The sequence below is a fragment of the Drosophila nasuta genome, chromosome 2R (assembly GCF_023558535.2).
Source record: "Drosophila nasuta strain 15112-1781.00 chromosome 2R, ASM2355853v1, whole genome shotgun sequence".
In the NCBI taxonomy this organism is placed as follows: Eukaryota; Metazoa; Arthropoda; class Insecta; order Diptera; family Drosophilidae; genus Drosophila; species Drosophila nasuta.
The window spans coordinates 5,299,675-5,326,623 of record NC_083456.1 but is presented as its reverse complement, the minus strand read 5'-3'; the positions used below and the strand labels follow the sequence as shown (position 1 = coordinate 5,326,623).

Below are 26,949 nucleotides of genomic sequence, written 5' to 3'. Positions count from 1 at the left end.
AATATATAAAATGATTGACACAACAAAATCTTAATTGTTTTAATATTCAATTTATGAACAACTTGAGATAATCCTACTAACTCTGTTTACAATAACTTGACGAGTAAAATCAGAATTTTGTAATTATTCGCATATATACACTCATAAACACATTCATAATTGGTACATACTAAAATTATTAGAGAAACAATATAACTTGTTATAAAAATAACATGTTATTTTGTAATGAATTTCCAGATAAATTTGACCAAAAAATTCATTTGTAAATTAAATTAGCCTATATATATATATATATATACATTAAAAACTGCAGTGCAAAACTGTAAAAAAATATATTTTTTTTATTTCTGCTACCCATAGAAGGGCACAATAATTTTGTGCATTTGTGGAAACCCCTCACTTTGGCTGACAATTTGGTATATTTTGTTCTATTTGAAATGTTTTGAATGTAGTACTATATAAATATACAAATTATAGCTTTTGGTATATTTTAGTATTTTTGCGGTATATTAAGTTGGTGTACTTTGTAGCTTTCTAAATTGTTTTTAATTTTTATTTAACATTTGTCAATTGAAACATATCCTAATTCATTTCTTTGTACAAATTATTATCAATGAATTGATTTCACTTATCACTCAAAGAACTCGAATGTAGCGAAAGGTATTAATTTAAATATAGTGCACAGCCCACTTATATTTATAAAAGTTCTGTGCTTGGTAAATGTGAACTCGATGTGTGCGGATTTGCTTATTTTATTTTATAGACTCTTGGTAATATAAAAACAAGAGTGAACAACAGAGTCTTAATTTACTCTTTATCTTGCTATTCCCTCCCTTGTATACTATAAGCTTTGGCGCTCTCTTTGAACTCTTAACTGGTGACGTCATTATAAGCTTTGCTTATTTTTTTGCCAAAAAAACATTTGATTCCAAACAAAATTTCGGAAGCATATTTATGCTTCGCGTCTGGATAGACGTGCGTCGCTTACTGCAAACATTCACAATAAGATATTAAGATACTATTATTATAAATATATCTCTCGAAAATGCCTATAAGAACCTTTGCTCAGTTCGAAAAGGGCAGTGCTATTTTCTATGGCGGCGAGGAAATCAGAGGACAATTTGTGACAACAACATCGGATAAACTTTCAGTTAATTGTAATTATTATTTTATTTGTATATATGTATGTATGTATGTACATACGTATGAGCTATTGATTGAACTCTGCTTATTCTCACTCTCTCACTTTCTCTCTCTCTCTCTCTCTTTTCCAATTTCTAAATATTTAACTTTCTTGGTCCAAACAGCTATTTATATATTATTGGAAGGCGAGGCAAATGTGATGCCATATGAAAACGCGTCAAGTCCCATGGAATACGGAACTCAGCGTTATTTAAGTGAACGTATGGATTACAGTAACGCGATAGAACTTTCTCCAGGCACTTACAACTATGCATTTAACTTTACCGCCCCGTTGACATGTCCATCATCATGTGTATCCCCATGTGGAAAAATTTTCTACCACGTTATATTAGTTATCGATCGTTCTTGGCACTCTGACCATGTATACAAAGAGGCGATACAACTAATACAGCCGACCAATCTTAACCTATTACAAGAAGCGAAGGTATGTACGTCCATTAGATTCTTCATGTCGACAACTGAAATATTTCTCTTTCTCCCCTAGATTCCCATTGAAAGCGAGCATATTAAGAGCCTTTGCTGCTGGCCCTTTTCTTCAGGTCCAGCCAATCTAACTCTAACGATACATTTCGGAGGCTATGTGCCTGGTCAAAAGATCAGCTGCACTGTATGCATTGATAACCAGTCGGTAGGCAATGATTTGCAAAATGTCCAGCTATGCCTTAAACAAATCATGAGCTACGCGTCAACTCGCTCAATGGATAGGCCGCGCGTACGTGAAAAGTCTCTCGTATCATGTGTACTCTCAGAATGTGTAAAACGGTTATCGAAGCGCTTGATAAGGGCTACTCTAGTAGTACCACCCGTGCCACCCACAACACTAGAGGTAATTGAGACAATAGATCAAATTATAAAAGTACGATATGCGATTGGAATCAGCATGCAATATGGTTTTTGTTTAAATTGGAACATAGATACACCGATCATAATTGGCACCGTACCTCTGATACAGATTATTCAAAATCCAACCGAAAGTTGTACTGCAACAGCACCAATTGCCGAAACCGATTGAGTTTCTTTCGAACACTCGCTCGGCTATAGTTAAAGACACCAAATGTATTGAGTTGTTTCCATTGCAATGGAAATACAAATACAAATATACACAAATACTCAAATATACCTGCATTTATTTAAATATAATATAATATACATTTGTCTATTTTATATAATATTCTTTGTAATACTGTATTTATAAAATACATCTAACACATTTATTAAAGTATGCATTTGAGGATTTCCATAATGCAAAAGTAATGCTTGACTCATTCACTTAAATCAATAGAAAATAATTTGATTGTCTTTTGTTTTAAGAACAGGTGTAACCCAATAAACAACAGAAAAAAATACTGTGCGAAGATTCAAAAGATTTTTGTGAAAATGAAAAGAAATTTTTTAATAGTAGAATGTAGAAAATTTAATACAACTTTTTTATACCCGCTACCCATAGGGTAGAAGGGTATTATAACTTTGTGCCTTCAGGAAATGTATGTAACACAGAAGGAGGCATCTCCAACCCCGTAATAAGTATATATTCTTGATCAGCGTCAACAACCAACACGATATAGTCATCTATGAACACATAGATCTCGGAAACTATAAGAGATAGAGATAATAACAGAACTTGTTGTCCTTGCATGTAGATTAAGTTTGTTTACAATTTTTGCCACGGCACTTTCAGTGTATACTTTTGTATGGAGGAAAACTCCTAGCCTTTGCTGACAATCTGGTATATTTTATTCTCTTTGAAATATTTTAATCGTAGTACTATATTAATATACGAATTATAACGATAGGTATATTTTAGTATTTTTGTGGTATAATTGTTTTGTGTATTCTAAGAATAATACTGCATTGTTTTTCTCAACTGTAGCTTTCTAAATTGTTTTTAATTTTTATTTAACATTTGTCAATTGAAACATATCCTGATTCGTTTCTTTGTACAAATTATTATCAATGAATTTATTTCACTTATCACTCAAAGAACTCGAATGTAGCGAAAGGTATTAATTTAAATATAGTGCACAGCCCACTTATATTTATAAAAGTTCTGTGCTTGGTAAATGTGAACTCGATGTGTGCGGACTTGTTTATTTTATTTCATACACTCTTATTAATATAAAAATAAGAGTGAACACCAGAATATTTGTTTACTCTTTATCTTGATTTTCCCTCCCTTGTGTACTATAAGCTTTGGCGCTCTCTTTGAACTCTTAAGTGGTGACGTCATTATAAGCTTTGCTTATATTTTTTGCCAAAAAACATTTGATTCCAAACAAAATTTCGGCAGTATATTTCTGCTTCGCATCTGGATAGACGTGCGTCGCTTTCTACAAACATTCACAATAAGATATAATATATCTCTCGAAAATGCCTATAAGAACCTTTGTTCAGTTCGAAAAGGGCAGTGCTATTTTCTATGGCGGCGAGGAAATCAGAGGACAATTTGTGATGACAACATCGGATACACTTTCAGTTAATTGTAATTATTATTTTATTTGTATATATGTATGTATAGCTATTAATTGAACTCTGCTTATTCTCTCTCTCTCTTCCAATATCTAAATATTTTATTCTCTTGGTCCAAATAGCTATTTATATATTATTGGAAGGCGAGGCAAATGTGATGCCATATGAAAACGCGTCAAGTCCCATGCAATACGGAACTCAGTGTTATTTAAGCGAACGTATGGATTACAGTAACGCGATAGAACTTTCTCCAGGCACTTACAACTATGCATTTAACTTTACGCTCCCATTGACATGCCCATCATCATGCGAATCTCCATGTGGAAGAATATTCTATCACGTTGCATTAATTATTGATCGTTTTTGGCACTCTGACCATATATATAAAGAGGCGATTAGAGTAATACAGCCGAACAATCTTAACTTATTAGAAGAAGCAAAGGTACGTCCATTAGATTCTTCATGTCGACAACTTAAATATTTCTCTCTCTCCCCTAGATTCCCATTGAAAGCGAACATATTAAGAGCCTTTGCTGCTGGCCCTTTTCTTCAGGTCCAGCCAATCTGACTCTAACGATACCTTTCGGAGGCTATGTGCCTGGTCAAAAGATCAGCTGCACTGTATGCATTGATAACCAGTCGGTAGGCAATGATTTGCAAAATGTCCAGCTATGCCTTAAACAAATCATGAGCTTCGGGTCAACTCGCTCAATTGCTAAACCCCGTGAACGTGAAAAGACTCTCGCATCATGTGTACTCACAGAATCTGTAAAACGATTATCGAAGCGCTTGATTAGGGCTACTCTAGTAGTACCACCCGTGCCACCCACATCTATAGATGCAATAGGCCGAATTATAAAAGTACGATATGCGATTGGGATCAGCATGCAATATGGCTTTTGTTTAAATTGGAACATAGATACACCGATCATAATTGGCACCGAACCTCTGATACAGAGTATTCAAAATCCAACCGAAAGTTGTACTGCAACAGCACCAATTGCCGAAACCGATTGAGTTTCTTTCGAGCACTCGGATGGCATTGCAATGGAAATACAAATACAAATATACACAAATACTTGAATATACATACCTGCATTTCTTTAAAATACAAAATAATATACATTTGTCTATTTTATATAATATTCTTTGTAATACTGTATTTATAAAATACATCTAACACAAAAGATTATGCATTTATTAAAGTATGCATTTGAGGATTTCCATAATGCAAAAGAAATGCTTGGCTACTTCATTTAAATCAATAGAAAATAATTAGATTTTTTTTTAAGAACAGGTGCGAAGATTCAAAAGATTTTTGTGAAAATGAAAAGGAAGTTTTTATTAGTAGAATGTAGAAAATTTAATACAACTCTTTTTATACCCGCTACCCATAAGGTAGAAGGGTATTATAACTTTGTGCCTTCAGGAAATGTATGTAACACAGAAGGAGGCATCTCCAACCCCGTAAAGATTATATATTCTTGATCAGCATCAATAGCGGAGAAGATTTAGCCGTGTCCATCTGTGTGTCTGTCCGTATGAAACACTGGATCTTACAAACTATAAGAGATAGAGCTATAATATTTTTCGACAGCATTTCATATGTTTGCACGCAGATTGTTTCAAATTTTTGCCAAGCCCCCTTCCGCTCTCGCAAATAAAAAAAATCGAATAACACACGTAATTTTAAAGCTAGAGCTGCGAATTTTGCAATACTAACAATACAATAATAACAATAGTAGTTATGATTCCTGAAAATTTGGTTGCGCTTCGTTAAAAATTGTGGATGTTATTAAAAAAATAGTTTTTATGGGCAAAAACGCCTACTTACTAGGGGTCTTAGTTGCTTGGCTGACAATCTGGTATATTGTGCCGTCTATGGTATATTTTAAATGTGGTACTATATCGATATAACAAATATACCATTTGGTATATTTTTAATATTTTTCGATTTTTTGGTATATTTTAAAAAATACCGCAATCCTTCCTTTTATTCCTTTTATTCAAAAAGGGTAGCGGGTATCTCATAGTCGAGCGCACTTGTTTAATAATATTTCAAATGAAATGTTTGTAATTAGGTTTACGTAAAATTACCCAGCTCATCCATATATTTATGTTATATTTATATTATCGGCAGATATATCATTGGTCACTCTACATGAACAATAAATAACTTCAACTTGTCTGTATTTTATTGTTTTAATGGATTCATTGACAAACAAAAGTTTTTTGGTCGGCAATAGTTGCAATTTCAAATGTTTCGCCACTATATATTTTTAATATAATGATATCATTGAGATACAATAATTTGAGTATAACATTCTCATTTCGATAAAAAAAAGTATTTTAACAAAATCAAGTATCTTTATTTAAGTCTTAATATGTTTGTTGCTTTAAGCTATTTTGTACTATCTTTATTTTCATTTTATTCTTACCGCATGTTCTTTTTTTTTAATTACAAATGATAATATATAATCCTTTTATATATACGAACCGACTAGAGTCTTCAATTTAGACTAAAATATTATTAAATTGAAATTTTAATCTTCAAATAAGATGTTTTTAATCTTAAAATACAAATTTAGCATAACAATCTTGATTTAAGATTGTTATAACCTACAAATAGTCACAGAAATCTCGGCTGTTGACGTTGATCAAGAACCCATATATGGGTAATTCTCTGAGGGATGTGCGAGCAGCTTTTCAGTGACAAAAAAAACATATTCTGAAACAATTTTAAAAATAAGAAAAGGTTATTTTTATAGCTCTAGATTAGTACTTTAATTAGAGCTAAGAATGGTTTTAAAAATGTTTTTCTGTTTTGTTTTCTGTTCTGATAATTGCAAAAATTAACAAATTCGTACGCAAAACCAAAAAATGAACATATTTTTATATTTTATCGTAAAACAGAACAATTTCCTAAAATCAATCTTAGCTCTAAAAATAGTGCTAATCCAAAGCTTTAAGAATAACCTTCACTTATTTTTCAAATTGTTTTAGTTTATGTTTTTTTTGTCACTGTAAAACTGTTCGCACGCGACATTTACCAGAGAATTACCCATATGTACTTTATGGGATGGATATAAATACCGCCTTCTGCATATTGCATACTTTCCCTCCTGCACGATCTTGAAAACACTTCTGCCCTACGGACAGCAAATATTAAAATATGATTATTATTCATTCCCACATAAAATCCTAATTGGTTTTTTTTCGTAAGTTTTTTCTTGACCCATTCAATACGCCTTAGTTACAAGTAATAATATGTATTTAAACAAAAAGATAAAAAGATATTATCTTTAATCTTCTCTTTTTGATACCAAAAATAAGGATACAAACATATAATGTAGATTTAACAATAACTATAGGTAAGACCTTATTTCACAGATTCATTTGTTCTAAGTAAAATATTTCCAATATATCTTTAAGGCAAAATCGAAAGCTGCTGGTTATTCAAGTGAAAGAGATGATTTGGACTAACTGATAGCGTGCTATAATAACGAACAATTAAAAAAAAATATTTTGTTCGTCATTGTTTCTTAATTGTAGTACATACAATGTACATACGTATGTACATATACATACATATATATATTTTAATTTATATCTACATACGTATTTACATATGTTTATATTAATTCATCAGATGATGTTAACATCAAAGATTTTGTAGCTTTCACAAAAAGAAGAATAGTACACGTTTGGCTCAGCACTGTGCTGCGTGGCTCTCATTATTATTTTGCTCCCATTGTATTTTATGCTTTTCAGTTTGAGCTTTTCGCGTTGTTATGAGTATGCGCTCCCAGCTGATGATGTCACATAAATATGTTGCCATGAACATCCATGCGCCCACAGACAATAAAGAAAGCTTTTGACAGTCTTTCTCAATTGTAGTTCCAGGCCTGAAATTTCGGCACTTTCTTTAGCGTGTTGCTCAGATTAAAGGCGGCTTCGAGTGACGCTGCTTCGAATAATTGTTTAAAAATGACAACTTGTTTTGCCACATTTGATCAAAACAAAAGGAATTACAAAGCCGGTGAATCTGTTAGAGGCCAATTTGTTTTAACTACAACCACGGATAAACCCGTTCATGGTAGGTGTTAGCTTAAATCATGTCAAAAGCAACATGCTTATGAGGTTTTTTTTTATTTCTATCACTCTCTCTTAATATGGAAATTCTCTTTCGTTCCGAAAAGCGGTCTACATACAATTGCGGGGAGAGGGAATAGTGTTTGTAAATGAATACAGAAATGTACCTATGAAGAGCGGCATAGAAAAAATAGTGGATACACGAGTTAACATTATTGAAGCGACGTCCCTAGCGGCTGGCACCTACACAATCCCATTTAACTTCGTTATACCAGATAATGCTCCAACGTCATGCTTTTTCGACCTTGGAATAGTGAAGTATTCTGTTGTGCTTGTTATCGATCGCCCATGGAAGTTTGATAAAGAATTTGAAGAGCTCATAAACGTAAGAGGATGCTACGATCTTAGCAAGCATCCAGAGCTGCTGGTAAGTTCATCCACTGCATATTTCGCATAAACTAATCTCATAGTCGACTAGGTTCCCATAGAAAATGAAGTCATAAAGAGCTTTTGCTGCTGGCCCTGTGCCTCAGCCCCAATCATATTAAGTTTAAGGATGCCCATTAGTGGATATGTGCCCGGCGAGACAATTAACTGCATCATAAGCATAGATAACCAGGCGGTGGGTAACGATTTGGTCAACGTTCAATTGTCCCTTATTCAAATCGTCAAGTTTGCGAGTATCTTATCTGATGCAAGAACTGTAATACGCACACGGAAAGCGATAATCTGCTCTAACCTGGTCGCAGATCGGATAAATCGATTGTCTAAGAAATTTATAAATGGCACTCTTGTTGTGCCAGACACAGTTCACTCCTCTCGAGAAAGACACGTTATTCGCATTCAATATTTGGTATTATTGAGCATGGCGTTCGGGTATTTTCATCCAAATTGTGTCATAGAAGTACCTATAGTAATAGGTACCGAACCAGTGATCCCGAATCTTAATGATGACATAGCATCGGCAACTGAAATCACGCAATGGATACCTCAGACACCTGACACTCCAGCTGGAGCAACAGCACCATCGGCTCCATGCTTTGACGATTCTGGTAAGTCGAAACATGCCAAATATTTGTATTGTGCGGTACTGATATATCCTTTTTTCAATTTAGAACCAAATACCACAGAAAAAAAATAGTGTCTACTCTAAAAAGCCGCCTAAAATCAAGTGGTAATGAATACTTACTGTATTGATATTCACAATAATTTATTTATGCAACTTTTGTTTTGTTTACACATATATATAAACTACACATTACTTAAGAAAAAAGAAAGCATCTTATCGACCAAATCACTCTAAACAATTATAAATAAAATATTGCACATATTGATTGACACCACAAAATCTTAATTGTTTCAGTAGTCAATTTGTAAGCAACTTGGGGCAATTCCACAATCTCAGTTCGTAATAAATAAATAATGACCTTACACTTCAGTGATATGAGTACGAATCGGCGCTGAAAGGTGCTGAATTTATTAGTGATCGCGTGCTTATTGTCATAATTGGGTGTATTGGGTATTGAAGTCGATTTGAATCTAGGTCGGATTCATGACGTCAATCTAACATCAAGGCTGGGAGTTCCATTCCACGCTTTTCTTGGCATACGCTAAGCAGAGCCACCTATTGGGGAGTTGCGTTTCAAGAATCCGAAGCCTAGGAGACCCAGCTCACTTGCCTGTGAAAGTATTTCTGCATCCAGGTGACTTCTATGTGTTTTCTGGACAGAGCAAATTTAATGGATCATGATTGTGAGCTAGTCTTACTGCATTATCGCCTGGGTACTCTGGGTTTCCTCGCCACAGACAGTGCAGATGCACCTGGAAATGCAGGACTCAAGGATCAAGTGCTGGCACTTCGCTGGATTCAACAGCATATTCATCACTTTGGAGGTGACCCAAAATCAGTTACATTGCTGGGATACAGTGCGGCGTGTGAGTATAGCATTACACATGTTATCGCCAATGTCTAAAGGACTAATTCATCGGGAAATTTGTATGAGGGCATTATCTTATGGTCAGTATTCCTACAAAAACTACGGCTTGCAATTGGCGTTTATTGGATTGGTGGATTCCTTCTAAAGAGAACCTATGCTTGATTATGTTGCTTCTTATACTGCCATCATCGTCTTTGTATGGAGTCCTGCGCTCAACTGGATTACACCAAGAACGCTTTCTAGTTGAGGGTCCATACCAGACAGTATTAGGTGGGAAATTCTATGAGGTGCCACTCATCTCGGGAATAACAGAGTTTGAATTTTGTGTTTATCTGTTGTAAATATTAAAGGTAGCTTGCAGGACTTTCATTTATGCGAATTTTATACAGATGTAGTATGAACTCCATTGGAAGCATCTCGCACCTATATTATTCCTATATGGACGAGACACTCTTCATTTAACTAAGTCAAGTGCTGTTCTCTGTAATGAATATCTTGGCAAGACCCCAATTCAAAATCTTAGTTCCTTGCAATATCTCGAAAATCTCTACAGCTATGCACTAAGGTATATAATCGCTTCATGCGCCTAACGACCATTCATACAACCATCTATACTTATTGTTTCCGATTCAACGGACTTTACAGTATTCTATTCTTAGTATTCTGTTAGTAATAAAACATTTGGTAAGTTTAATTTACCGGAAAGTAAATAAATATTAAATAAATTAAGTAATATTCCAGGAGGCGGGCTTCATGATGAGCTCTAGTATATGTTCCAAGTACCAATCGTCGCTGTTATCTTTAATATAACTGATCCTGAGAAACAACTATTGGGCGGGACTCGCCGCTACTAGGTCAAAGTGGAAATTCAATTTCTCATTGCTTAATTTAATTGTCTATTATCTTTAGCTACCCGAATAATTCTACTGATAAATATTTGTGCAATGTAAACTGGCATTTTTAGAATACCCATAAAACAAAATATTTCGAAATTTATGAAGAAATGCAAATCAAAACTGGAAATAACTCATATGTATGCATGTAGTCTTTGAAAACCTTTCTAAATTTACCTTAAATACATTCTATTTCAATGCATAGACCATGTTAATTGTATATTTTCATTGTTTTTAATTACTTTATTCAATTAAAAAACGCATAATTTTATTGCAATTTTCATAGCACATATCTTCAAAGAAGTTAACTAAAAACGTAATAAATTGTAGTTCATTGTGAGGTAGTTCAACCGAACGTGAAAACAGTTGGTATTATTTTTACACCCATCAGGAAATTTCGCGCCAAAATCTACAGGTGTGCATGCAGAGATACTATATTTATTAACAACACGACGATGATTTACGAAAGAGCTGATTCGGTAATATTAAGTAGTCTGTTATTGTGTATATTGACATTGCTTGCATGCGGTGAACTCTCTGTCTACGTTCATCTCTTTAACTTTCCCTCTTATTCTATATTTTTTTCATTTCGCTTAAGAGTATGAGCCACGAGCTTTTTTTATGGTCTGCCGCTCTCAACTGATGATGTCACATTTGTCTGTATTCGCCGCTAAAGCTTTGGCCTCTGCGCATTCAAATACTTTGAATCTTCCACATTTTATTCATCTTAGTTGTTTGGCGTTGTAGGTTTGCGTGCGTCGCTTAATTAAAATTCGGAAATTAAGTTACCGGAACTATGTTTTAAGATATAAAATAACTAAAAGTTAACTTCAAACCTAAGATAGTGTGGAATTTATTAACTTTTGCAATGCCGTCAGAATGCGTTTTTGAATTCGATCGACCCGTTCCGATTTACTACAGCGGCGAAACAATCAATGGGCGCATATCGTTAACAACCACAAGCGCCAAGTCTGTAAATGGTAATTTTTAACTATGTATTTGCTTATAACATATGTTTCGTTACAAAGTTTAAAGAATATGGTATTCGTTATACGGCAGTGATCTTCTATTGAAAGTAGTTAACACTTCCACGTGTGCGATGTTAGTAAAAATTCTTTCGACAAATACGACAGTTTAAAATCAGTATAAACAGCATATTTATTTATTTGTAAATACTTACATGTATTTCACAAAATTTTTAAATGCTAATGTACATATACATACATACATGTATTTACAAATTTAATGCGCTAATCTAGCAAGTCGCTCTTGTAATTCGAACGATTGTATTATTTAAATTATTTCGAGGAATCAAAGTGAATTTTTGAAAAATATAAAAAATAATTTTGTTACTTACATTTCACGAAATAATAGTTCAACTAGTTGAACTATGAACTTCATACGTTGGGAATCATCGCATTCTTACCCATTTACATTGGAAAAAAATGAATACTTTCCTGAATTTAAAAACAGTTTTTGCCATCGACAAATTCAACCAAAATTTACAAAATGAAAAAAATTTAAATTTGAGATAAGTACAGAGTGCAGCCTCTTCTTATCTTCATGAAAAATGTGGCCACAATTAAAAGAATAAAAAACAAAAAGAAATGAACTACAAACAGTGGCCACATTTTCCATGTAAATAAGAAGAGATTGCTGACTTCAATATATATGTTTTTATAATCTGAATAGAATTAAATAAATTTGAAAAATTATTAAGTAAGTGAACTGCAATTTAAGCTTCAAATTAAATTTTAATCAAAGATCCTCGCAAAAAGAAAATCATTAGTTATAAATGGATATATATCAATGTCTATAACTACTAAAAAATGTCGTTAGCTGAATTTTGTTGAGATAATTGGTAGATATGTTGACCCCAAACATGTGCAAAAATAATTGTGAGCTCTCAGTTGCCATGCGACAAGCATGAGGCATTAAGTCTTTAAATAGATATAAACCCCCAAAAATTCGCAAGTTCACTATGTGAAAAGTCAAACCATTACAAACTTTTCCCTTTATATTTACTCTTTTGATTTGTTTAATCAGCACTTTTTTTCTCAAAACATAGATGTAAATAAAATCATATTGATTCCTCTGCACACAAGATAGCCGGTAAAATCAACACAAAGCGAAGGACGCGAGAGCCAAAGCTTAAGTGGATTGCATTAAGTAATATTCATATTTGCTCTTAATTTCAATCTGAACAGTGGTGTACATTCTCTTTGAGGGTCAAGGAAAGGTTCATTGGGAGAAGCGTCGGAGTAGTGGCAAAAACTCATATACGGAACATTTTCGAAGCTTCGAGTCATACTTCAACAATAGGACCAATGTTTTCGGAGAAGGAGAATTGCCACCAGGAACCCACACTTATACGTTCTGCATTCCCCTCCCACTGGAATGCCCGACATCTTGTGTGGAAAGGTATGGCAAGATTTCCTATGAGGTATCACTCGTTGTTGATCGTCCCTGGCGATTCAATAATGTTTTCAAACGACCGATAACGGTCCTTCAGACTTATAATCTCAACATGTACGCTGATCTGTTGGTAAGTTTATTAAATTGTATTCATTAAAAAGAATCTAGAACAATCTAATCATTTTTTCCATAGCTACCGTTGAAAAATGAGGACGTTAAGTATTTGTGCTGCTGGCCTTGTTCGGCGGGTCCTATTATATCTACTTTAACAATACCTTTTGGCGGCTATGCTCCTGGTCAGAAGATTAACTATACACTGTGCATTGACAATCAGTCAAATGGCAATGATCTAGAGGGTATCAAAATAACCCTTTTGCAGAAATATATATTCAGAGCAACATCACCCCGTCAGAAATTTAAGGAGCATATAAATGCTCTGGCCACTGAGAGTCAAGATCAACGAGTGCTCCGTCTATCGAAACGCGAAATAAATGCTAGCTTACTTATTCCACCAGTGCCACCCTCTACACGATCCAATCGAATAATAAACATATATTATTCAATTTTAATGACCATCAGGACAGGTGCATGCCACAAAGCTTCTGAAATCGAAATACCTATCACAATCGGTACAATACCTTTGGCCCAAAGTGCTGTGAATCCCGCTACTGCGGCTCAATGGATACCTCAAACTCCAGATACTCCTGCTGGAGCAGCCGCCGATTTGCCTCCAAGCTACGACAACTGCAGTGAGTAGAAACCTAATGTATATATTCTTAACTTCTTATACAATACTAATAAATTTCTGTTTGAATTGTGTTAATAAAGGGCCGCCATCATTCGAGACATCTACGCATATTGGAGAGAAGTTCATCGATACGGAAGTTAATGAGCATCATCGTACTGATGATTTCATACCTCACTATCCCATGTATACAAATTTTTCTGCTCCTACGGCTCCTCCTCCAGAAACATCAGATGCGCCCTTATTACAACAACCTCATAATCCCAGTGCAAATTCTCAGTTTAATTAAGATTATTCTATGTAATTATTCTACAATGCTTTCGTGGCCTTATACATAATTAATTTAAATAAGTAAAAGTGCTTATATTGCAATGTTTGCTAAAATACTTATTTTTTATATAAGATATTGCATTGTAGCATTAAACTAAAATATATATAGGTATATATTCCGCATATATAACAATTTTGATATATTTAAATATATATATATATATATATATATATATATATATATATATTATTTAAAAATATATTTGATAATAATCTACAAAAACTACTTTTATTAAAATAAATTCCGATGGATAATTTGCAGTCCATCTGACAATTATGCTATTAATGGCCAAAAAAAGAAAATGTTTTTAAAACTAAATAACATGCGTTCAAGAGTTAAAAATTTATTTACTTGCAATACATTTTCCAACAAAAAATGTTGAATATTACAATAAAATAAAACAAAATGAATATATAAATCGAACTGGCATTACTTAATATTTGTTAAAAATCCCGATTCATCGCAATATCTCGCTCACGTGACGATCACATTTATCATCATTAACCAAACCAGTCCCGAAAACATGATTATAAAACATCTTAAATGCGTGTGGAAGAGACTCGATTAGACTGGATTAAAGGGGTTATTTAAGTACCTTTTTATTTTATTTTTAGCAATCCTAATAACTCAAAATATTATAGCCATGACCAGAAAACCAACAAAGCGAAGATATGAGAATCAAAACTGGCAATACTAATTAGCAGCTGTAACTTTCATTTCTTGAACCTTCACGAGGTCCGTTATAAAATGTTAGTATTATTTCCGCAGTCGCGTGAAAATTTACCGCCAAAAGTGACAAGTGAATGCTTAAGATACTATATATGGTAACAACACGTTGAGTTACTAAACAGCTGATACGGCGATATTATGTGTGTTATTGTTTACATTGACATTGTTTACATGCGCTGCCACTCTATCCACATGTCTCTCATTCTCTTCATATTTCTCCCTCTCAAATTCCGCAAGTATTTTGTTCTCTTGTGTTCAAGAGTATTGGTAGCAAGCTTTTTTACGCTCTGCCGCTCTCAACTGATGATGTCACATTGTCGTATGTATACACCGCTAAAGCTTTGGCTTCTGCTCTTTCAAACACTTAGAGTCTTCCACATTTTATTCATATCTAAGTTAGTTGGCGTTGCAGTTTCTATTTGCGTGCGTCGCTTAAATAAAATTTGGGAGCTAGTGATACGTAACATAATTAGAATTATCAAACAAATATATAATAATAATTAGTTTTGTGTGCCATTCAAAAACATTTTGCAATGCCGTCAGAATGCGTATTTGAGTTCGATCGTCCCAATCCGATCTATTACAGTGGTGAAACAATTAATGGACGTATAACTCTAAGAACAACAAGCAGCAAATCTGTCAATGGTAATTATTAACTGTTTGCTTAAATTCACAAACTAGTTGAAAGAGCTTTCTTTCCCTTATCTGGGAGCGACCTTCCATTCAGAATACTTCTTATCACATGTGTTTTTTTATACAGATGTATTATAATTACTTGTATGTATGTATATGCATATTCGAAAAAAATAATTTTAAACAAGTTTAGTATAAGTATCACACACATATGTATGGTTATTGATTATTAAAAAGATTTATATCGGCATACAGTATATTTGAACTTGTTTTATACTATATAGATAATTATGATGAGTACGTAATCTTTTTGTATACATACGTATGTATATATTTAATTTTCTATAATTGCCAAAAAGTTGCGATGACTTAATATGTGTATGTGAGTGTAGTACCGACAATTAATTCGGTTGTCAAATCGTCCCCTTAAAAAGCAACATGTGCAAAAAAGAAATTTTAATTCTCAATTGACATGCGATAAATGAGTTGAAGTATTGTTGTCTCCCCATAGAAATCTAACGCACACAAAAAAGCTCGCTTTGTGAAAGTTATTTTGTTTTATTATTTTGGTTCCACTGTACACAGCATAGCCGGCAAAAGCAGCACAAAGCGGAAGACGCAAAACGCAAAGCTTAATTCGTTTCTCTTAATCTTATCTGAACAGCGGTCTACATTCTCTTTGAGGGCGAGGCAAAGGTTCGCTGGGAGGAGCGCCGTACGAGGACTGTAAATGGAAAATCGCAATCATATACGGAACATTTTCGAGGTCATGAGTCGTACCTTAACACTAGAACCAACGTTTTTGGAGAGGGAGAATTGCCACCAGGAACCCACACTTATACGTTCTGCATTCCCCTCCCACTGGAATGCCCGACATCTTGTGTCGAAAAGTATGGAAAGATTTCCTACGAGGTGCAACTCATTCTTGATCGTTCCTGGCGATTCAATAATGTATTCAAGCAACCGATAACAGTCCTTCAAACTTATAATCTCAACATGTACTCGGATCTACTGGTATGTTTATCAACTTATCCGAAAACAATTCAAAATAAACTAATTTGTATAGTACTTAGTTACCATTGAAAAATGAAGACATTAAGTATTTTTGCTGCTGGCCTTGTTCATCGGGTCCTGTAATCTCAACTCTCATAATACCGTTTGGCGGCTATGCTCCTGGTCAAAAGATTAACTACACACTGCACATTGATAATCGATCAGTTGGCTACGATCTAGAGGGCATCGAAATATCCCTCAGGCAGAAATATGAATTTAAAGCGTCCACGCCTCATCACAAATATAAGGAACATACGAATACTTTGGCCACTGAGTTTCAGGCTGAACGAGTGCTCCGTCTCTCTAAACGCGAAATAAATGCCACTTTAGTGATACCACCAGTTCCACCAACTTCACGAACCAGTCGCATAATCAATGTATCTTATTCGATTTTAATGGCTATTAAGACGGGCGACTGCCACACTGATTCTGAAATAGAAATGCCTATCATAATTGGTACAATACCTTTGGCACAAAGTGCTGTGAATCCCACAACAGCGGCTCAATGGATACCTCAGACACCGGATACTCCTGCTGGATCAGCCGCCGATATGCCTCCAAGCTACGACAACTGCAGTGAGTAGAAGCCTAATATATATTTTGAATTCCCTATTAAATAATAATGCAATTTCGTTGTAATTTCTTAATTCAAGAACCGCCACCATTCGAGGCAGCAACACATATTGGAGAAAAGTTCATCGATACAGATGTTAATGAACATGATCGCACTGACGATTTCATACCTCGCTATCCCATGTACACCAATTTCGCTACTCCCTCGGCTCCACCTCCAGAGGCTGGATATAGACCGGATGCGCCCCTTTTACATATGCCAACTGCACCTCCTCAGTACAATTAAATTGATAATATACCATATACTGGAGAAATATGCTTTATAAATGTTTTTTGAACCTCACTATGATAAGAAAAAGTGCTTAAAACCTTTGTATTTCAATCTTTGCCTGCGATACTTACTTTTTATATGGCACTTTAGGATGTAATGAATTGCATGGTTGTTCCATGTCTATTGATATTAAAAAGTGCATTTACTAATAATCTGCCAACATATAGTTTTTTGGTAAGAAATTAATGTAGAATATAAGCAGATTGAACTTCGAAATTGTTTTGGAGAAATTTACTATTTTTATTATCGTCTTTTTTGTCAGACTTTCAAAGTCATTTACAACACATGTGAACAAGATAATTAATAAATATAAATATAATAATAATAAAGACTTGACATTGAAATTGTAGTACACAAAAAAAAGTTATTTTTACTGCATGTTTCTGTCCGACTCGCTACTAAATTAAAAATACAGACTTGACTTTTAAATTTGTAATGAACAGATATGGTACATTTGATACATTCTTCTGACCGACCTTAAATATAATTAAAAACACATATGTACACCATTTAAAATACATTTAATTGATAATCAACGCAACTAAAACATTTTTTAAGTAAGCAAAATAAACAATAAACTTACTCATTTTTAATTTTTAAAAATTTGTTGATGACATAATGCTGCATGCATTAAAAAACAAGTTCTTCGAAATACCAAATATCTATTTAAATGCAACTCGGGCGAAGATACCGCCCAAGCTAGCTAGTTGTTATTCAAAAAATATGCAAATTCCTTGTATAAAATTTCACCAAATGTGGAAAAAACTTCACCTATCGGAGAGTTACCTTGAAAGTGAAATTAAGGTGAAAGACTATTCATGTGCTCTTAAGAGCTACAAAAGCCAGCTTCTATCATAAGCTTTGCTAATGTCAGAATTTCCCTTAAGAATGACTGCTTTTTAAGATACATTCAAGTATAATATTAATACGATGTAGCTTACATTTATTAAAAATCTAACTTATTTGTATTATTCATCTACAAAGTTCCCAGAAACAAAATATTTTTAAAATTAAAATCAACTATTACTAAATACGCTGCAAAGAGTAGAATTCTATTTAAATTTTTGTTATTACCAAAAATTGACTTTACATTCTATTTCTTGCAAACGGTCACAGATAACATTTTTATTCTACATAATACTTTAAATGTACAAACTTAAAACACATTACTTATTCTAAATCTCTAATCTCAAAACTGACTCCACAGTTTTCCTCTTTTACAACACCTTTTCGGTTTCGGCATGCTCCATTTCATAGTATAAATAACGCGGTCTGAAATCTATGTTCTCCCCAGACATGGCGTGCTTGTCCTTCTTGTTTAGATTAGTGGCCACCATGAATTCGGCCTCGCGAAAGTTTGAAGCTGTCAAGAGATTAAAATTATAACTAAGTTATAATGCAAGGAAAACTACAAACATGTTCACTTACTTAATGAGATCATCGACTGGCTTAGATTCGGTGCTGACATCGCGAGAGAGTTGTGTTCAGGTGTCTGATTAGGTGAACTGGACGCGCCTTTGCCAATCGGATCGAAAGGTGTGCGAGCCATGGGTTGTTGCACTTGGCAATCCTGCAGAGGTGTCGGATTCGTCACTATCACTGGGATTTGGGCCAGGATGGAACGTTCTGGCGATGTGGTCTGCACTAAGACTTCCACTTCGTAGCTAAGCTGAAGGCAAGCACAAACGTCTGCACTCAGTGTGGCAGGTGTCTGTGGCACTTGCAACGTCTGCAAATGCTGAAAATTAAGCAGCTCGTGGCGTGGGACTGCGTTCAACTGATGACTGGTGCTGACCAAATAGCGACGCTCCACTTTAAACTCGGTACGCTTGGGTCTGCTTTGGTGTTGACCCATGTAGGTGCTGACCAGGTTTAGTTTATAGGTCAGCGTTTTCAACTTCAGCTGTTGTGGGTTATCCAGTTTTACGTGCACTGAGATGCATGCTCCCGGCTCATAGCCCGATCTGGGAATATCCAATTGCAGCTGCAGCGGTCGCTGCCAGAACTTGAGCTTTGAAGTCTGTTCCATGCTTTGAACCTCGCAGGGACTTGTCAGCTGGCCAGGCGATGAATCGCAACGTTGCAACACCTGCAGGGTGCGCATCACAGCCATCTCAGCTGCCTGATCCGTTGAGCGGTACAACATCAGCTGCAGAGTGTAGCGAATGTGGCCATGAGCTCCCTCATAGCTACTGGGACAATTGATTGGCAACTGCACACTGAAGTCGTATCTGTAGGTGCCCGCATCGATAATCTGCGGAAGAGCGTGCTCCGATCCAACAAAGTAATCGACCTTGGCGAAGTAGTCGGCTCGTTTCTCAAAGGCCAAGGGCGGCTTGGCCACTTGTTGTTTCTTTGAAGCTTTTTGCTTTTGCGGCTTCAGCCAAGAACTGTATGCAAAACCATTTGACTCCAGGGCAATTGCTAAGAGTGGAACGAAAACAAAAAGGTAATTACGAAATGCACTTTCAAATCGCTTCAAACATGAGTCACGCCTCGCGAGTGGACTTATCAATGGGGCAGTCCAGGGCACTTATGATTATGACTCATTGGCTGTTACCTTTTATTAGAGCACGCTCCGGTAGTGTTAAGTAGATGTGGCCATTGACCGTCTCACCAGCATAGTAGACCCCACTAGGCCTCTCCAGTTGGATGTCGTAGAGTTGACTCATTATCGACCTGTTTACCGTTTGACTGTCGCTTGGTGTCTGGTTGTTTGTTGACAATTGGTTGCCCTATTAAACAGCCCGGTTTCATCGGTCTTATCGGCATTATGCATGTTCGCCCGAGTGTTATTATTGCGTTTATCTAATCGAAGTTGGCTCGGGTCTGTGCCACAAGTGTCAGGGCAAATAGCATGGCCACTTATTGTTCCACATTGTTGTTGTTCGTCATAAACAATTAGCAAATTTAATTAAATAGATTTTTTCTTATATGGAACTGTTACCAGGTGTTGCATACTTACAGGCGAATCATGACAGTCCAATAAATACGTATACGTATCCACAATTGTTGACTACAATCGTAATTCAATGTGTAAATCATATTCGTCATCAAATCACACAAAGATTACAAACCCAAAGTTTACTTTTATATATGTACATATATCATAATTGGTTTCATTTTAAAACAACATTGAACAAAAAAAATTATGCAAGCAACCTAATCTAAATTCAATTATCAAATGTTGTTCTGATAACGACTTAACTATTGCAAAGGTAAAAATATGTTTAAAATTAAATTGACATTAATAAATGACCGTTATAAATAACTGAAATAACTAATTAACTTAGGTAATAACATTTCTAAAGTAATCATTACGTTTTCCATGTCTAACTGCTTAAGACTTCCAGGAAGAAAAAAGATTATTAAATACCACTAAACGAGATATAAAAAATTTAATGTAACTAGGATGTCTTTTCTAAGCCGAAGCAAAAAATTTAATTGTTAAATTCCTCTTTTGACGGATGAGTAAAATTATTTTCCTTTTTATTCCATCGCGATGGATCGATGCATCGTCAGGGCAAATGGTTATCTTGCGATAAACAAATGTAGCCTAAAACCAATGTATACTGTGAATATTACGCTTAACACAAATTTAGTGAGTTGCACTTTGGTCGGCAGTTTTTAAACGCTCTACCCTTAGGGTAAAAGTATATTATAACTTTAGTGTCTTTTACAAGAAGTATATTTTAAGAATAACACCACATTATTTTTCTTATTATTGAGTGGCGGATATCCCACAGTCTAGCATACTCGACCATAGTTTTATTGAACAAAATATTTAGAAAACTGTTGTTGTTATCTGGAGTGTATACATATTTATTGTCCAATTATGAACGCATAGTCGAGCTTAAATATATATAGATCTTATTCGTATTGGGTTTAAGTTGATTTATAATATATAGAATAATTTTTGTTAGTATTTTTCATGTAAAAAGCCATGGAATAATATGCTAAAAAATGTTTGTTTGGCACATAATAAGTTCGCTTTGATTAATTAATTAATTTTGGATGGCAGTAAAGTATAAATATGATCTATAATAAGACGGGCTATGATGTTCTCTAAAAATAGTTTGAATTCTTAGCTCTGAACACTTAAAAATTTAGACGCTTACGTATAATACCACTAACTTTTCGTTTAAGACACTTTCGTTTAGAATTGATGCTCATCCTGTGGCTGAAGAGGAGCCAATTCATGCACCTGAGCCATAACATCGAGCACCCTTAATTGTTCCCCTGCTTCAGCCTCCTCCTCAACTTCGCCTTGCTCGGACAAAGGACCGCAGAGCGAGCCAAATGTATCCAGACTCCGACCAGTGTGATCGGTGTCCAGTGATCCATAGGAGCGATAGTGGTGTATATCGATTCCGGAATCCTCCACACCTAAGCCATGAGCAGGCGCAGTGCCAATAAATGTGCTGAATCCCGGAAACTTTGGCAAATGGATGCGCTGCTGTCCAGAGGGTTGACTCGCCAGTGTCTGCTGGCTGCCACCCAAGGTGGCGAAGCTAAACGAAGGCGGCACTGCAATAAGTGAGTAAACAAATAATGTGAATCCATATTTATACATTCAAGTTCGTAACTCACAACAACTGTCATACGAGGGAGGCTCATCATCCTCTAGCACTTGATGTGTTTCATCTACTGCCGTTTCCGCCTCCTGTGCCGGCTCCTCGGCCACTGTCGCTGGCCGAGGCTGCACTCTCTCAATAAGGCGCTGTCGTTCCGGCGTAGGAGTCCGTCTCGCCGGCTGATGTGTTCGGATAACAGCCTGTAGTTGCTGCAGAGGCGTCGTACCGATTACAATTGGAACAGACAGATCCGTGTCATAGTGAAAGTAGCCTGTTTTCAGTTTAACCTGGAGCGTGTAATGCAGAAACACAATGTAATTCGGATTGAGAGTGGAGCGCGGCGTATCCATGGGCACACAAATGCTCGACTCATAGATGCGCTTCGACAACCTCAAGGTTCTATCTGTTAAGAGTTCCTTGCAGAGTGTCTTCGTATAGAAATTCCTTTTCACCGGCTTGCGTGAGAGGAACACAAAGTGCTGTTTTATGGATACCTCTAGGCCAATGATGTCATAGTGTGGTGACTGGTTGTCGATCTCCACACAGAATGGAACATCCTGGAGTGGAGTAAATCCAGAAGCTGGCAAAGCCAGGCTGGAACTTATTGGACCTGAGATACATGGCCAATGGCAGAGGTACTTGATGTTTTCATCCTTAACAGGCAGCTATGACAAGAATTTCGCAACGATAAAAGAGTCAAAAGTTGATTGTAATATTATATTTTTAAAATCAACAATATCAATATGTACTATTTTTTTTGTATTTAGTATTATTAAAATTTGAAAATTTGCAATCAATTTAAATTACACACTAAAAACTTTCATATTTTATATTTTAGAAACTAAAAAAGTGTATACTTAAAACCACTAAAATATACCAAAAGCTTTATTTGATATATCTATCCACAACTACATATTTTGAAAATATTCCAAAGCGCATAAAATATACTACTTTATCACTCTACTCTACGGTTAAAAGCTATAAAAAAAAATATTTTAATTTAACAAAGTGAATTTAGCTACTTTCAATCAATAACTAAATAATTATAATAATTATATTCAAAACTGTATAATTTTAATGTTATATACAATAAAATCTAAAGTTATCAGATAAAAGTTTTAGAAGTTAACTAAAAAATTATTTTATACTGCAATAAAGGCAGTTTCAGTCGGGTCTTTTTTGATTTGATTGGCAATATGGTATATTTTAAATGAAGTAATAGCAGTATAACAATATAACACTCGGTATAATACAGTATATTTTCAGTATAATTTATACCACAGTGTCTTACTTTTCTTGAGAATAGGTAGAATTTTGTTTTGTCAACATTGAACCTACCGCAAACTCTGAGTTGTAATTGAGATCCAGTGTTTGAACGACATTGATGGGCTTTCGAAAGACCTCATCAAAGCCCCAGGGCTTGTCGATGGTCAGCGAGATGTTGTAGGCAATATAACCATACGGTCCCTTACAGGTGCTGGGACAGTCGGGGGGAATGCGCAACGTCAGCACATAAACGTGAACGCCCGCACGGAAAAGCGAGTTGTCAAAGACATTGGTTCGCGTGTGTAGATATTGCTGGTGTCCCGAATAGTTCGATGTCTCGCTTTTGCCACTCATCGACCATTGCACCTTGGCCTCACCCTCGAGCGTTACGTAGACAGCTGCGAAGATGGTATGTCATATGATGGAATTGAGGAAGTGCTTCGATGCAAATGTGATTTGACCTACCATTCACACGCTTCACCTTGTCCGTGCGCAGCAATATTCGGCCACTGATGTACTCGCCGCTGTTGTAAATGGGATTGAGGCGATCCAGCTGGAAAACACAGGTGGTGGGCATGGCTGGGCGGAGAGTTGAAGAGCGAGTTTTGCTAATTATCAGCGTTAGTTCACATCATCAGAGCAAAATCAAACAGCAATATAGCACACAGAATAATGCAACAAAATTTCAAAACGAACTGAACTTTGGCACAGCCAGACGCGCACTGAGTTCCTTTGTTGTGCGTCTGTGCTTGGCTAAGTGCCTCTCGCTCTCGCACACGCATGTTCTCCCGCTCTGTCACACAGCATCCGGCAGGCTTTCGCTTTTGTCAACAGGGGCGGATGGAGGGCGCGAATCAATAACTTGGCGCCTTGCGTCTGTGTAACTGTCTACTGTCTGCTTCTGGTCTAATATTTCAAAGCGAAAACCTTCCCAAATGGAGCAATGCTTTGCTGCTTGGCCCTTTCAGTTTCTTTGTTCGCACTCAACATCCAACAACTACGTCGCCACGGGACAACGACGAGGTCAGCTCCGATTTTTTGTTCGTCTTGTTGTATTTTTTTTTTGCGTTTCTGTTTTTGGTCATAACCAAAGCCAAATTCAAGAGCAACAACAAGATGTCAACTTATATTTTTGGCGGCAATATACACAGCTCATGCTACTAAATTTTAATTTAAATGGTTCTCTATAACAATTTGCCGCTCCATTGATGCCACAAAATGTGGCGAAATAATTTTTAGTACCCAACTCTGAAGCATTCCCAATATCGTACGTTTTGAGGACCTCGATATTGGTGTCCCTGATGACCCACGCACTGTTTACTTAATTTCCCGCTCATAATTGAGCCAATGTCTTGAGGTTTGCCTTGACCCGTTCCACCGATATGGCTTCGGCATATCATTAGCAATATTTGCAAATGGGTTGGGAATTGTTCGACGAAGCGTTAAAGCAATCTGCACTTGATTTGCTCTTTATTGAGAGAATACAGTAGTATATTTATAGAATATAGTTAGTGGTTTATCCAATTTGATTGAAAAAAAATACCCAAATTTAAGCAAAAGTTAATTATTACATTTCTATATTTCCTGTTAAATTATTATTTAGTATAAATTGGCTATAATAAATGCATATGACCTTTTGATATTATTATAATGTGAGATACGTTTCCCCATTTTCATAAATATGGAAATATTTTACTTCAAAATACCCGGACAAAAATTCCAACGATTTATTGTCGGTAATGGAACTGTGTAAATAACTTATAAAACACTCGTCGTATGTAGATTATTCTTTTATCAACATACTTTATTTTTGTTGTCTTTAAGTTTTATTTACTTATTAGGAGTAAGCAGTATATAGAAGTACGCTGTATATATGTAATATATATTTTTAATTAAACATAATTTTGTGTATACAAATTTATTTCATTAAAAACTGAAGAATTTCATTGTGTATTTCGAATTGAATCATAATTAATCTAGCATCATAATATAATTTGTTTTATGTATTTCGATTTGACGTTTATAGATCAAGACGTAAATAGATCAAGCTTCGCTGCCCAACACAGTCGAATTAGACGCTTACTCTAAGGCGGCACGTATGTAAATTCATCTACTGATGTAATTTCTATATATAGTATTATTTTTATTGTTAATGTATTATTAATTTACATAAATGCGAGTACTCGTAATTTGTATTTAATTATCAACTGCAAGTTCACAGTAAGTCAGTTAATTAACGGGTAGCAAACGCTTATAGAAATATCGTAGAGCTATCCGCACGTACGATTGTTTCTTTTGGCGCCTCAGCAATTTCAGCTGCTCATTGTATTTGCCAGAGCTTGAGGGGGCGAGTTCCCTGGAATAACTGTGGGGCAACAGTTGATTGATTGATGAAAGCAGCACTTCGTTTTCTGAGAGAGCTGCAAATTGAAATGAAGTGCAAAATTGTAAACAAATATTGAGATAACAAACAATTTAAGTGATTTACCAAAGTTTACAAAGCCAAGAGACGACAAACTTGTGTGAGTGTCGACAGGTGGCGCCACAGTGCCCACGAATACTGGCAATCGCAGAGGTTCGCTGCAGCTGCCTAAAGTTTCTAGGTAGTACGTGATCTCAATGAGATCCCCAGACCTTTGGCTCATTATGGGCGCAGTGAGAGGTAGATGTAGTGCATCCTCTAAACAAGAACTCTCATCGAGTATACGCACCACCTTCTTGAACTTGGCCACTGGTTGATGGCTCTCATATCTGATGCATTGACAGAGACGTGTCAGTAACTGAGAGCTTGAAGTGGATGTCTCCAGCTGATAAGCAACTCGCTGTCCTGGAACAAATACACTGCGTGGTAAGCTGAGGCACAAAGTCGAAAATTCTGTTGTCGCAGGTCTCGGTTCAAGAAATTCAATGCGGTTTCTGACTACTAATCGATGCTGGAAGCGTTTGGCTTGTTTGCTACGACGCTCTAGCGTCAATTGGAGCGAATAGCTGATCGAACCATGGGGTAAGCGACAACTGCCTGGAACTTCGTTGGGTAACTGGAATGTAAAGCTGCCCAGTTGCAGGCTGCCTGTTGGCAAGATCATTGACTCGGCCAGCTGCTGTGTCTGCTCAATGTGTGTCTTAGTGGCGCCAAAATAAACCTTAGGGGGCTCCATGGGTCCAGTGCTATCATTGTGCTCGATTTGTGGCAAACATTTGTCTGTCTCATGCCAACTGGTTGTACTGATGCCCAGCAATGTGATATGGACGCCTAAGGAGACGAGAGAGAGCAGCATAAGCCACGCTTTCCAAGATATTCGATTGTAAGTTTGAACTCACCTTCAACGTTCAGCGGCTTCTTGGTAATTGTCAGCATTAATGTGCCAGAAATTTGTTCGCCAGCGTAATAAACTGCTGATGAGCGCGACAAATTGAAGTGGCATTTGACAGGCATTGTTCTGCAAATTACAGGGTATTTGATGACAACCAACTATGAACTTTCGACACGCTATCACGCAAATGCCTCAGCAAACAAAAACACAAGTGCGAGCTGCTCGAGCGTCCGCATGCAAGTGTCAACGACAGCGAATCCGACAGCGACAGCAGCAACAACTGTTGCCAGTGACTTTGACAACATTTGCCTCAATTGTTTATGGGAATAATTTTGCGACTTTCGAGTTCTGTTTTCGGCCGCAATACAATGAGACACGATATAAAGATAATTTA

General features: G+C 35.9%; 8 protein-coding genes and 1 pseudogene across 9 annotated transcripts; 6 read left to right on the top strand and 3 right to left on the bottom strand.

The window, feature by feature from the left end:
* Nucleotides 1-1,002: 1,002 nt before the first annotated feature.
* LOC132786246 (arrestin domain-containing protein 3-like) lies at nucleotides 1,003-2,422 on the top strand. Its single transcript, XM_060792730.1, has 3 exons — nucleotides 1,003-1,157; nucleotides 1,308-1,627; nucleotides 1,688-2,422. Exons 1-3 carry the CDS (start codon nucleotides 1,046-1,048, stop codon nucleotides 2,213-2,215), a joined length of 960 nt encoding a protein of 319 aa, XP_060648713.1. The 5' UTR covers nucleotides 1,003-1,045; the 3' UTR covers nucleotides 2,216-2,422.
* Nucleotides 2,423-3,501: 1,079 nt separating this feature from the next.
* On the top strand, nucleotides 3,502-4,884 carry LOC132785767 (arrestin domain-containing protein 1-like). The gene is made up of 3 exons (XM_060792041.1): nucleotides 3,502-3,682; nucleotides 3,792-4,111; nucleotides 4,168-4,884. Exons 1-3 carry the CDS (start codon nucleotides 3,571-3,573, stop codon nucleotides 4,684-4,686), a joined length of 951 nt encoding a protein of 316 aa, XP_060648024.1. The 5' UTR covers nucleotides 3,502-3,570; the 3' UTR covers nucleotides 4,687-4,884.
* Nucleotides 4,885-7,611: 2,727 nt separating this feature from the next.
* On the top strand, nucleotides 7,612-9,094 carry LOC132786154 (arrestin domain-containing protein 3-like). The gene is made up of 4 exons (XM_060792598.1): nucleotides 7,612-7,765; nucleotides 7,869-8,188; nucleotides 8,240-8,813; nucleotides 8,877-9,094. Exons 1-4 carry the CDS (start codon nucleotides 7,657-7,659, stop codon nucleotides 8,900-8,902), a joined length of 1,029 nt encoding a protein of 342 aa, XP_060648581.1. The 5' UTR covers nucleotides 7,612-7,656; the 3' UTR covers nucleotides 8,903-9,094.
* Nucleotides 9,095-9,276: 182 nt separating this feature from the next.
* Nucleotides 9,277-10,552, top strand: LOC132783959 (pyrethroid hydrolase Ces2e-like; annotated as a pseudogene).
* Nucleotides 10,553-11,335: 783 nt separating this feature from the next.
* On the top strand, nucleotides 11,336-14,197 carry LOC132785553 (arrestin domain-containing protein 3-like). The gene is made up of 4 exons (XM_060791702.1): nucleotides 11,336-11,571; nucleotides 12,799-13,136; nucleotides 13,200-13,755; nucleotides 13,835-14,197. The coding sequence occupies exons 1-4, from the start codon at nucleotides 11,460-11,462 to the stop codon at nucleotides 14,038-14,040; spliced, it is 1,212 nt and encodes a 403-aa protein (XP_060647685.1). The 5' UTR covers nucleotides 11,336-11,459; the 3' UTR covers nucleotides 14,041-14,197.
* A 1,006-nt stretch (nucleotides 14,198-15,203) lies between these two features.
* LOC132786243 (arrestin domain-containing protein 3) lies at nucleotides 15,204-17,961 on the top strand. Of its 2 annotated transcripts, XM_060792726.1 has the most exons (4): nucleotides 15,210-15,456; nucleotides 16,109-16,458; nucleotides 16,518-17,073; nucleotides 17,151-17,961. In XM_060792726.1, the coding sequence occupies exons 1-4, from the start codon at nucleotides 15,345-15,347 to the stop codon at nucleotides 17,354-17,356; spliced, it is 1,224 nt and encodes a 407-aa protein (XP_060648709.1). In that variant the 5' UTR covers nucleotides 15,210-15,344; the 3' UTR covers nucleotides 17,357-17,961. The 2 variants fall into 2 exon arrangements, with proteins under 2 accessions (XP_060648710.1, XP_060648709.1); XM_060792727.1 differs by lacking the exon at nucleotides 17,151-17,961 and having other exon boundaries at nucleotides 15,204-15,456; nucleotides 16,511-16,549.
* A 523-nt stretch (nucleotides 17,962-18,484) lies between these two features.
* LOC132786242 (arrestin domain-containing protein 17) lies at nucleotides 18,485-20,222 on the bottom strand. Its single transcript, XM_060792724.1, has 3 exons — nucleotides 19,962-20,222; nucleotides 18,830-19,825; nucleotides 18,485-18,764 (listed from the first exon to the last, which is right to left on the bottom strand). The coding sequence occupies exons 1-3, from the start codon at nucleotides 20,071-20,073 to the stop codon at nucleotides 18,619-18,621; spliced, it is 1,254 nt and encodes a 417-aa protein (XP_060648707.1). The 5' UTR covers nucleotides 20,074-20,222; the 3' UTR covers nucleotides 18,485-18,618.
* A 718-nt stretch (nucleotides 20,223-20,940) lies between these two features.
* Nucleotides 20,941-24,195, bottom strand: LOC132785421 (arrestin domain-containing protein 3). The gene is made up of 4 exons (XM_060791514.1): nucleotides 23,707-24,195; nucleotides 23,314-23,639; nucleotides 21,992-22,640; nucleotides 20,941-21,928 (listed from the first exon to the last, which is right to left on the bottom strand). The coding sequence occupies exons 1-4, from the start codon at nucleotides 23,816-23,818 to the stop codon at nucleotides 21,558-21,560; spliced, it is 1,458 nt and encodes a 485-aa protein (XP_060647497.1). The 5' UTR covers nucleotides 23,819-24,195; the 3' UTR covers nucleotides 20,941-21,557.
* A 1,155-nt stretch (nucleotides 24,196-25,350) lies between these two features.
* LOC132786973 (uncharacterized) lies at nucleotides 25,351-26,945 on the bottom strand. The gene is made up of 3 exons (XM_060793780.1): nucleotides 26,563-26,945; nucleotides 25,730-26,494; nucleotides 25,351-25,661 (listed from the first exon to the last, which is right to left on the bottom strand). Exons 1-3 carry the CDS (start codon nucleotides 26,675-26,677, stop codon nucleotides 25,471-25,473), a joined length of 1,071 nt encoding a protein of 356 aa, XP_060649763.1. The 5' UTR covers nucleotides 26,678-26,945; the 3' UTR covers nucleotides 25,351-25,470.
* Nucleotides 26,946-26,949: the final 4 nt, after the last annotated feature.

Coding starts and splice junctions, on each gene's coding strand:
- LOC132785767 (XM_060792041.1), top strand. CDS start 3,571: ATGCCTATAAGAACCTTTGTTCAGTTCGAAAAGGGCAGTGCTATTTTC. Junction 3,683..3,791: donor GGATACACTTTCAGTTAATT/GTAATTATTATT, acceptor TGGTCCAAATAG/CTATTTATATATTATTGGAA. Junction 4,112..4,167: donor ACTTATTAGAAGAAGCAAAG/GTACGTCCATTA, acceptor TCTCTCCCCTAG/ATTCCCATTGAAAGCGAACA.
- LOC132786154 (XM_060792598.1), top strand. CDS start 7,657: ATGACAACTTGTTTTGCCACATTTGATCAAAACAAAAGGAATTACAAA. Junction 7,766..7,868: donor CACGGATAAACCCGTTCATG/GTAGGTGTTAGC, acceptor CGTTCCGAAAAG/CGGTCTACATACAATTGCGG. Junction 8,814..8,876: donor TCCATGCTTTGACGATTCTG/GTAAGTCGAAAC, acceptor TTTTCAATTTAG/AACCAAATACCACAGAAAAA.
- LOC132786973 (XM_060793780.1), bottom strand. CDS start 26,677: ATGCCTGTCAAATGCCACTTCAATTTGTCGCGCTCATCAGCAGTTTAT. Junction 26,495..26,562: donor GAAGCCGCTGAACGTTGAAG/GTGAGTTCAAAC, acceptor TCGTCTCCTTAG/GCGTCCATATCACATTGCTG. Junction 25,662..25,729: donor TCTTGGCTTTGTAAACTTTG/GTAAATCACTTA, acceptor TTCAATTTGCAG/CTCTCTCAGAAAACGAAGTG.
- LOC132785553 (XM_060791702.1), top strand. CDS start 11,460: ATGCCGTCAGAATGCGTTTTTGAATTCGATCGACCCGTTCCGATTTAC. Junction 13,137..13,199: donor ACATGTACGCTGATCTGTTG/GTAAGTTTATTA, acceptor TTTTTTCCATAG/CTACCGTTGAAAAATGAGGA. Junction 13,756..13,834: donor TCCAAGCTACGACAACTGCA/GTGAGTAGAAAC, acceptor GTGTTAATAAAG/GGCCGCCATCATTCGAGACA.
- LOC132786246 (XM_060792730.1), top strand. CDS start 1,046: ATGCCTATAAGAACCTTTGCTCAGTTCGAAAAGGGCAGTGCTATTTTC. Junction 1,158..1,307: donor GGATAAACTTTCAGTTAATT/GTAATTATTATT, acceptor TGGTCCAAACAG/CTATTTATATATTATTGGAA. Junction 1,628..1,687: donor ACCTATTACAAGAAGCGAAG/GTATGTACGTCC, acceptor TTTCTCCCCTAG/ATTCCCATTGAAAGCGAGCA.
- LOC132786242 (XM_060792724.1), bottom strand. CDS start 20,073: ATGAGTCAACTCTACGACATCCAACTGGAGAGGCCTAGTGGGGTCTAC. Junction 19,826..19,961: donor GGAGCGTGCTCTAATAAAAG/GTAACAGCCAAT, acceptor TTCCACTCTTAG/CAATTGCCCTGGAGTCAAAT. Junction 18,765..18,829: donor CCAGTCGATGATCTCATTAA/GTAAGTGAACAT, acceptor ATCTCTTGACAG/CTTCAAACTTTCGCGAGGCC.
- LOC132786243 (XM_060792726.1), top strand. CDS start 15,345: ATGCCGTCAGAATGCGTATTTGAGTTCGATCGTCCCAATCCGATCTAT. Junction 15,457..16,108: donor AAGCAGCAAATCTGTCAATG/GTAATTATTAAC, acceptor TTATCTGAACAG/CGGTCTACATTCTCTTTGAG. Junction 17,074..17,150: donor TCCAAGCTACGACAACTGCA/GTGAGTAGAAGC, acceptor TCTTAATTCAAG/AACCGCCACCATTCGAGGCA.
- LOC132785421 (XM_060791514.1), bottom strand. CDS start 23,818: ATGCCCACCACCTGTGTTTTCCAGCTGGATCGCCTCAATCCCATTTAC. Junction 23,640..23,706: donor CAAGGTGAAGCGTGTGAATG/GTAGGTCAAATC, acceptor CCATCTTCGCAG/CTGTCTACGTAACGCTCGAG. Junction 22,641..23,313: donor ATTACAACTCAGAGTTTGCG/GTAGGTTCAATG, acceptor TTCTTGTCATAG/CTGCCTGTTAAGGATGAAAA.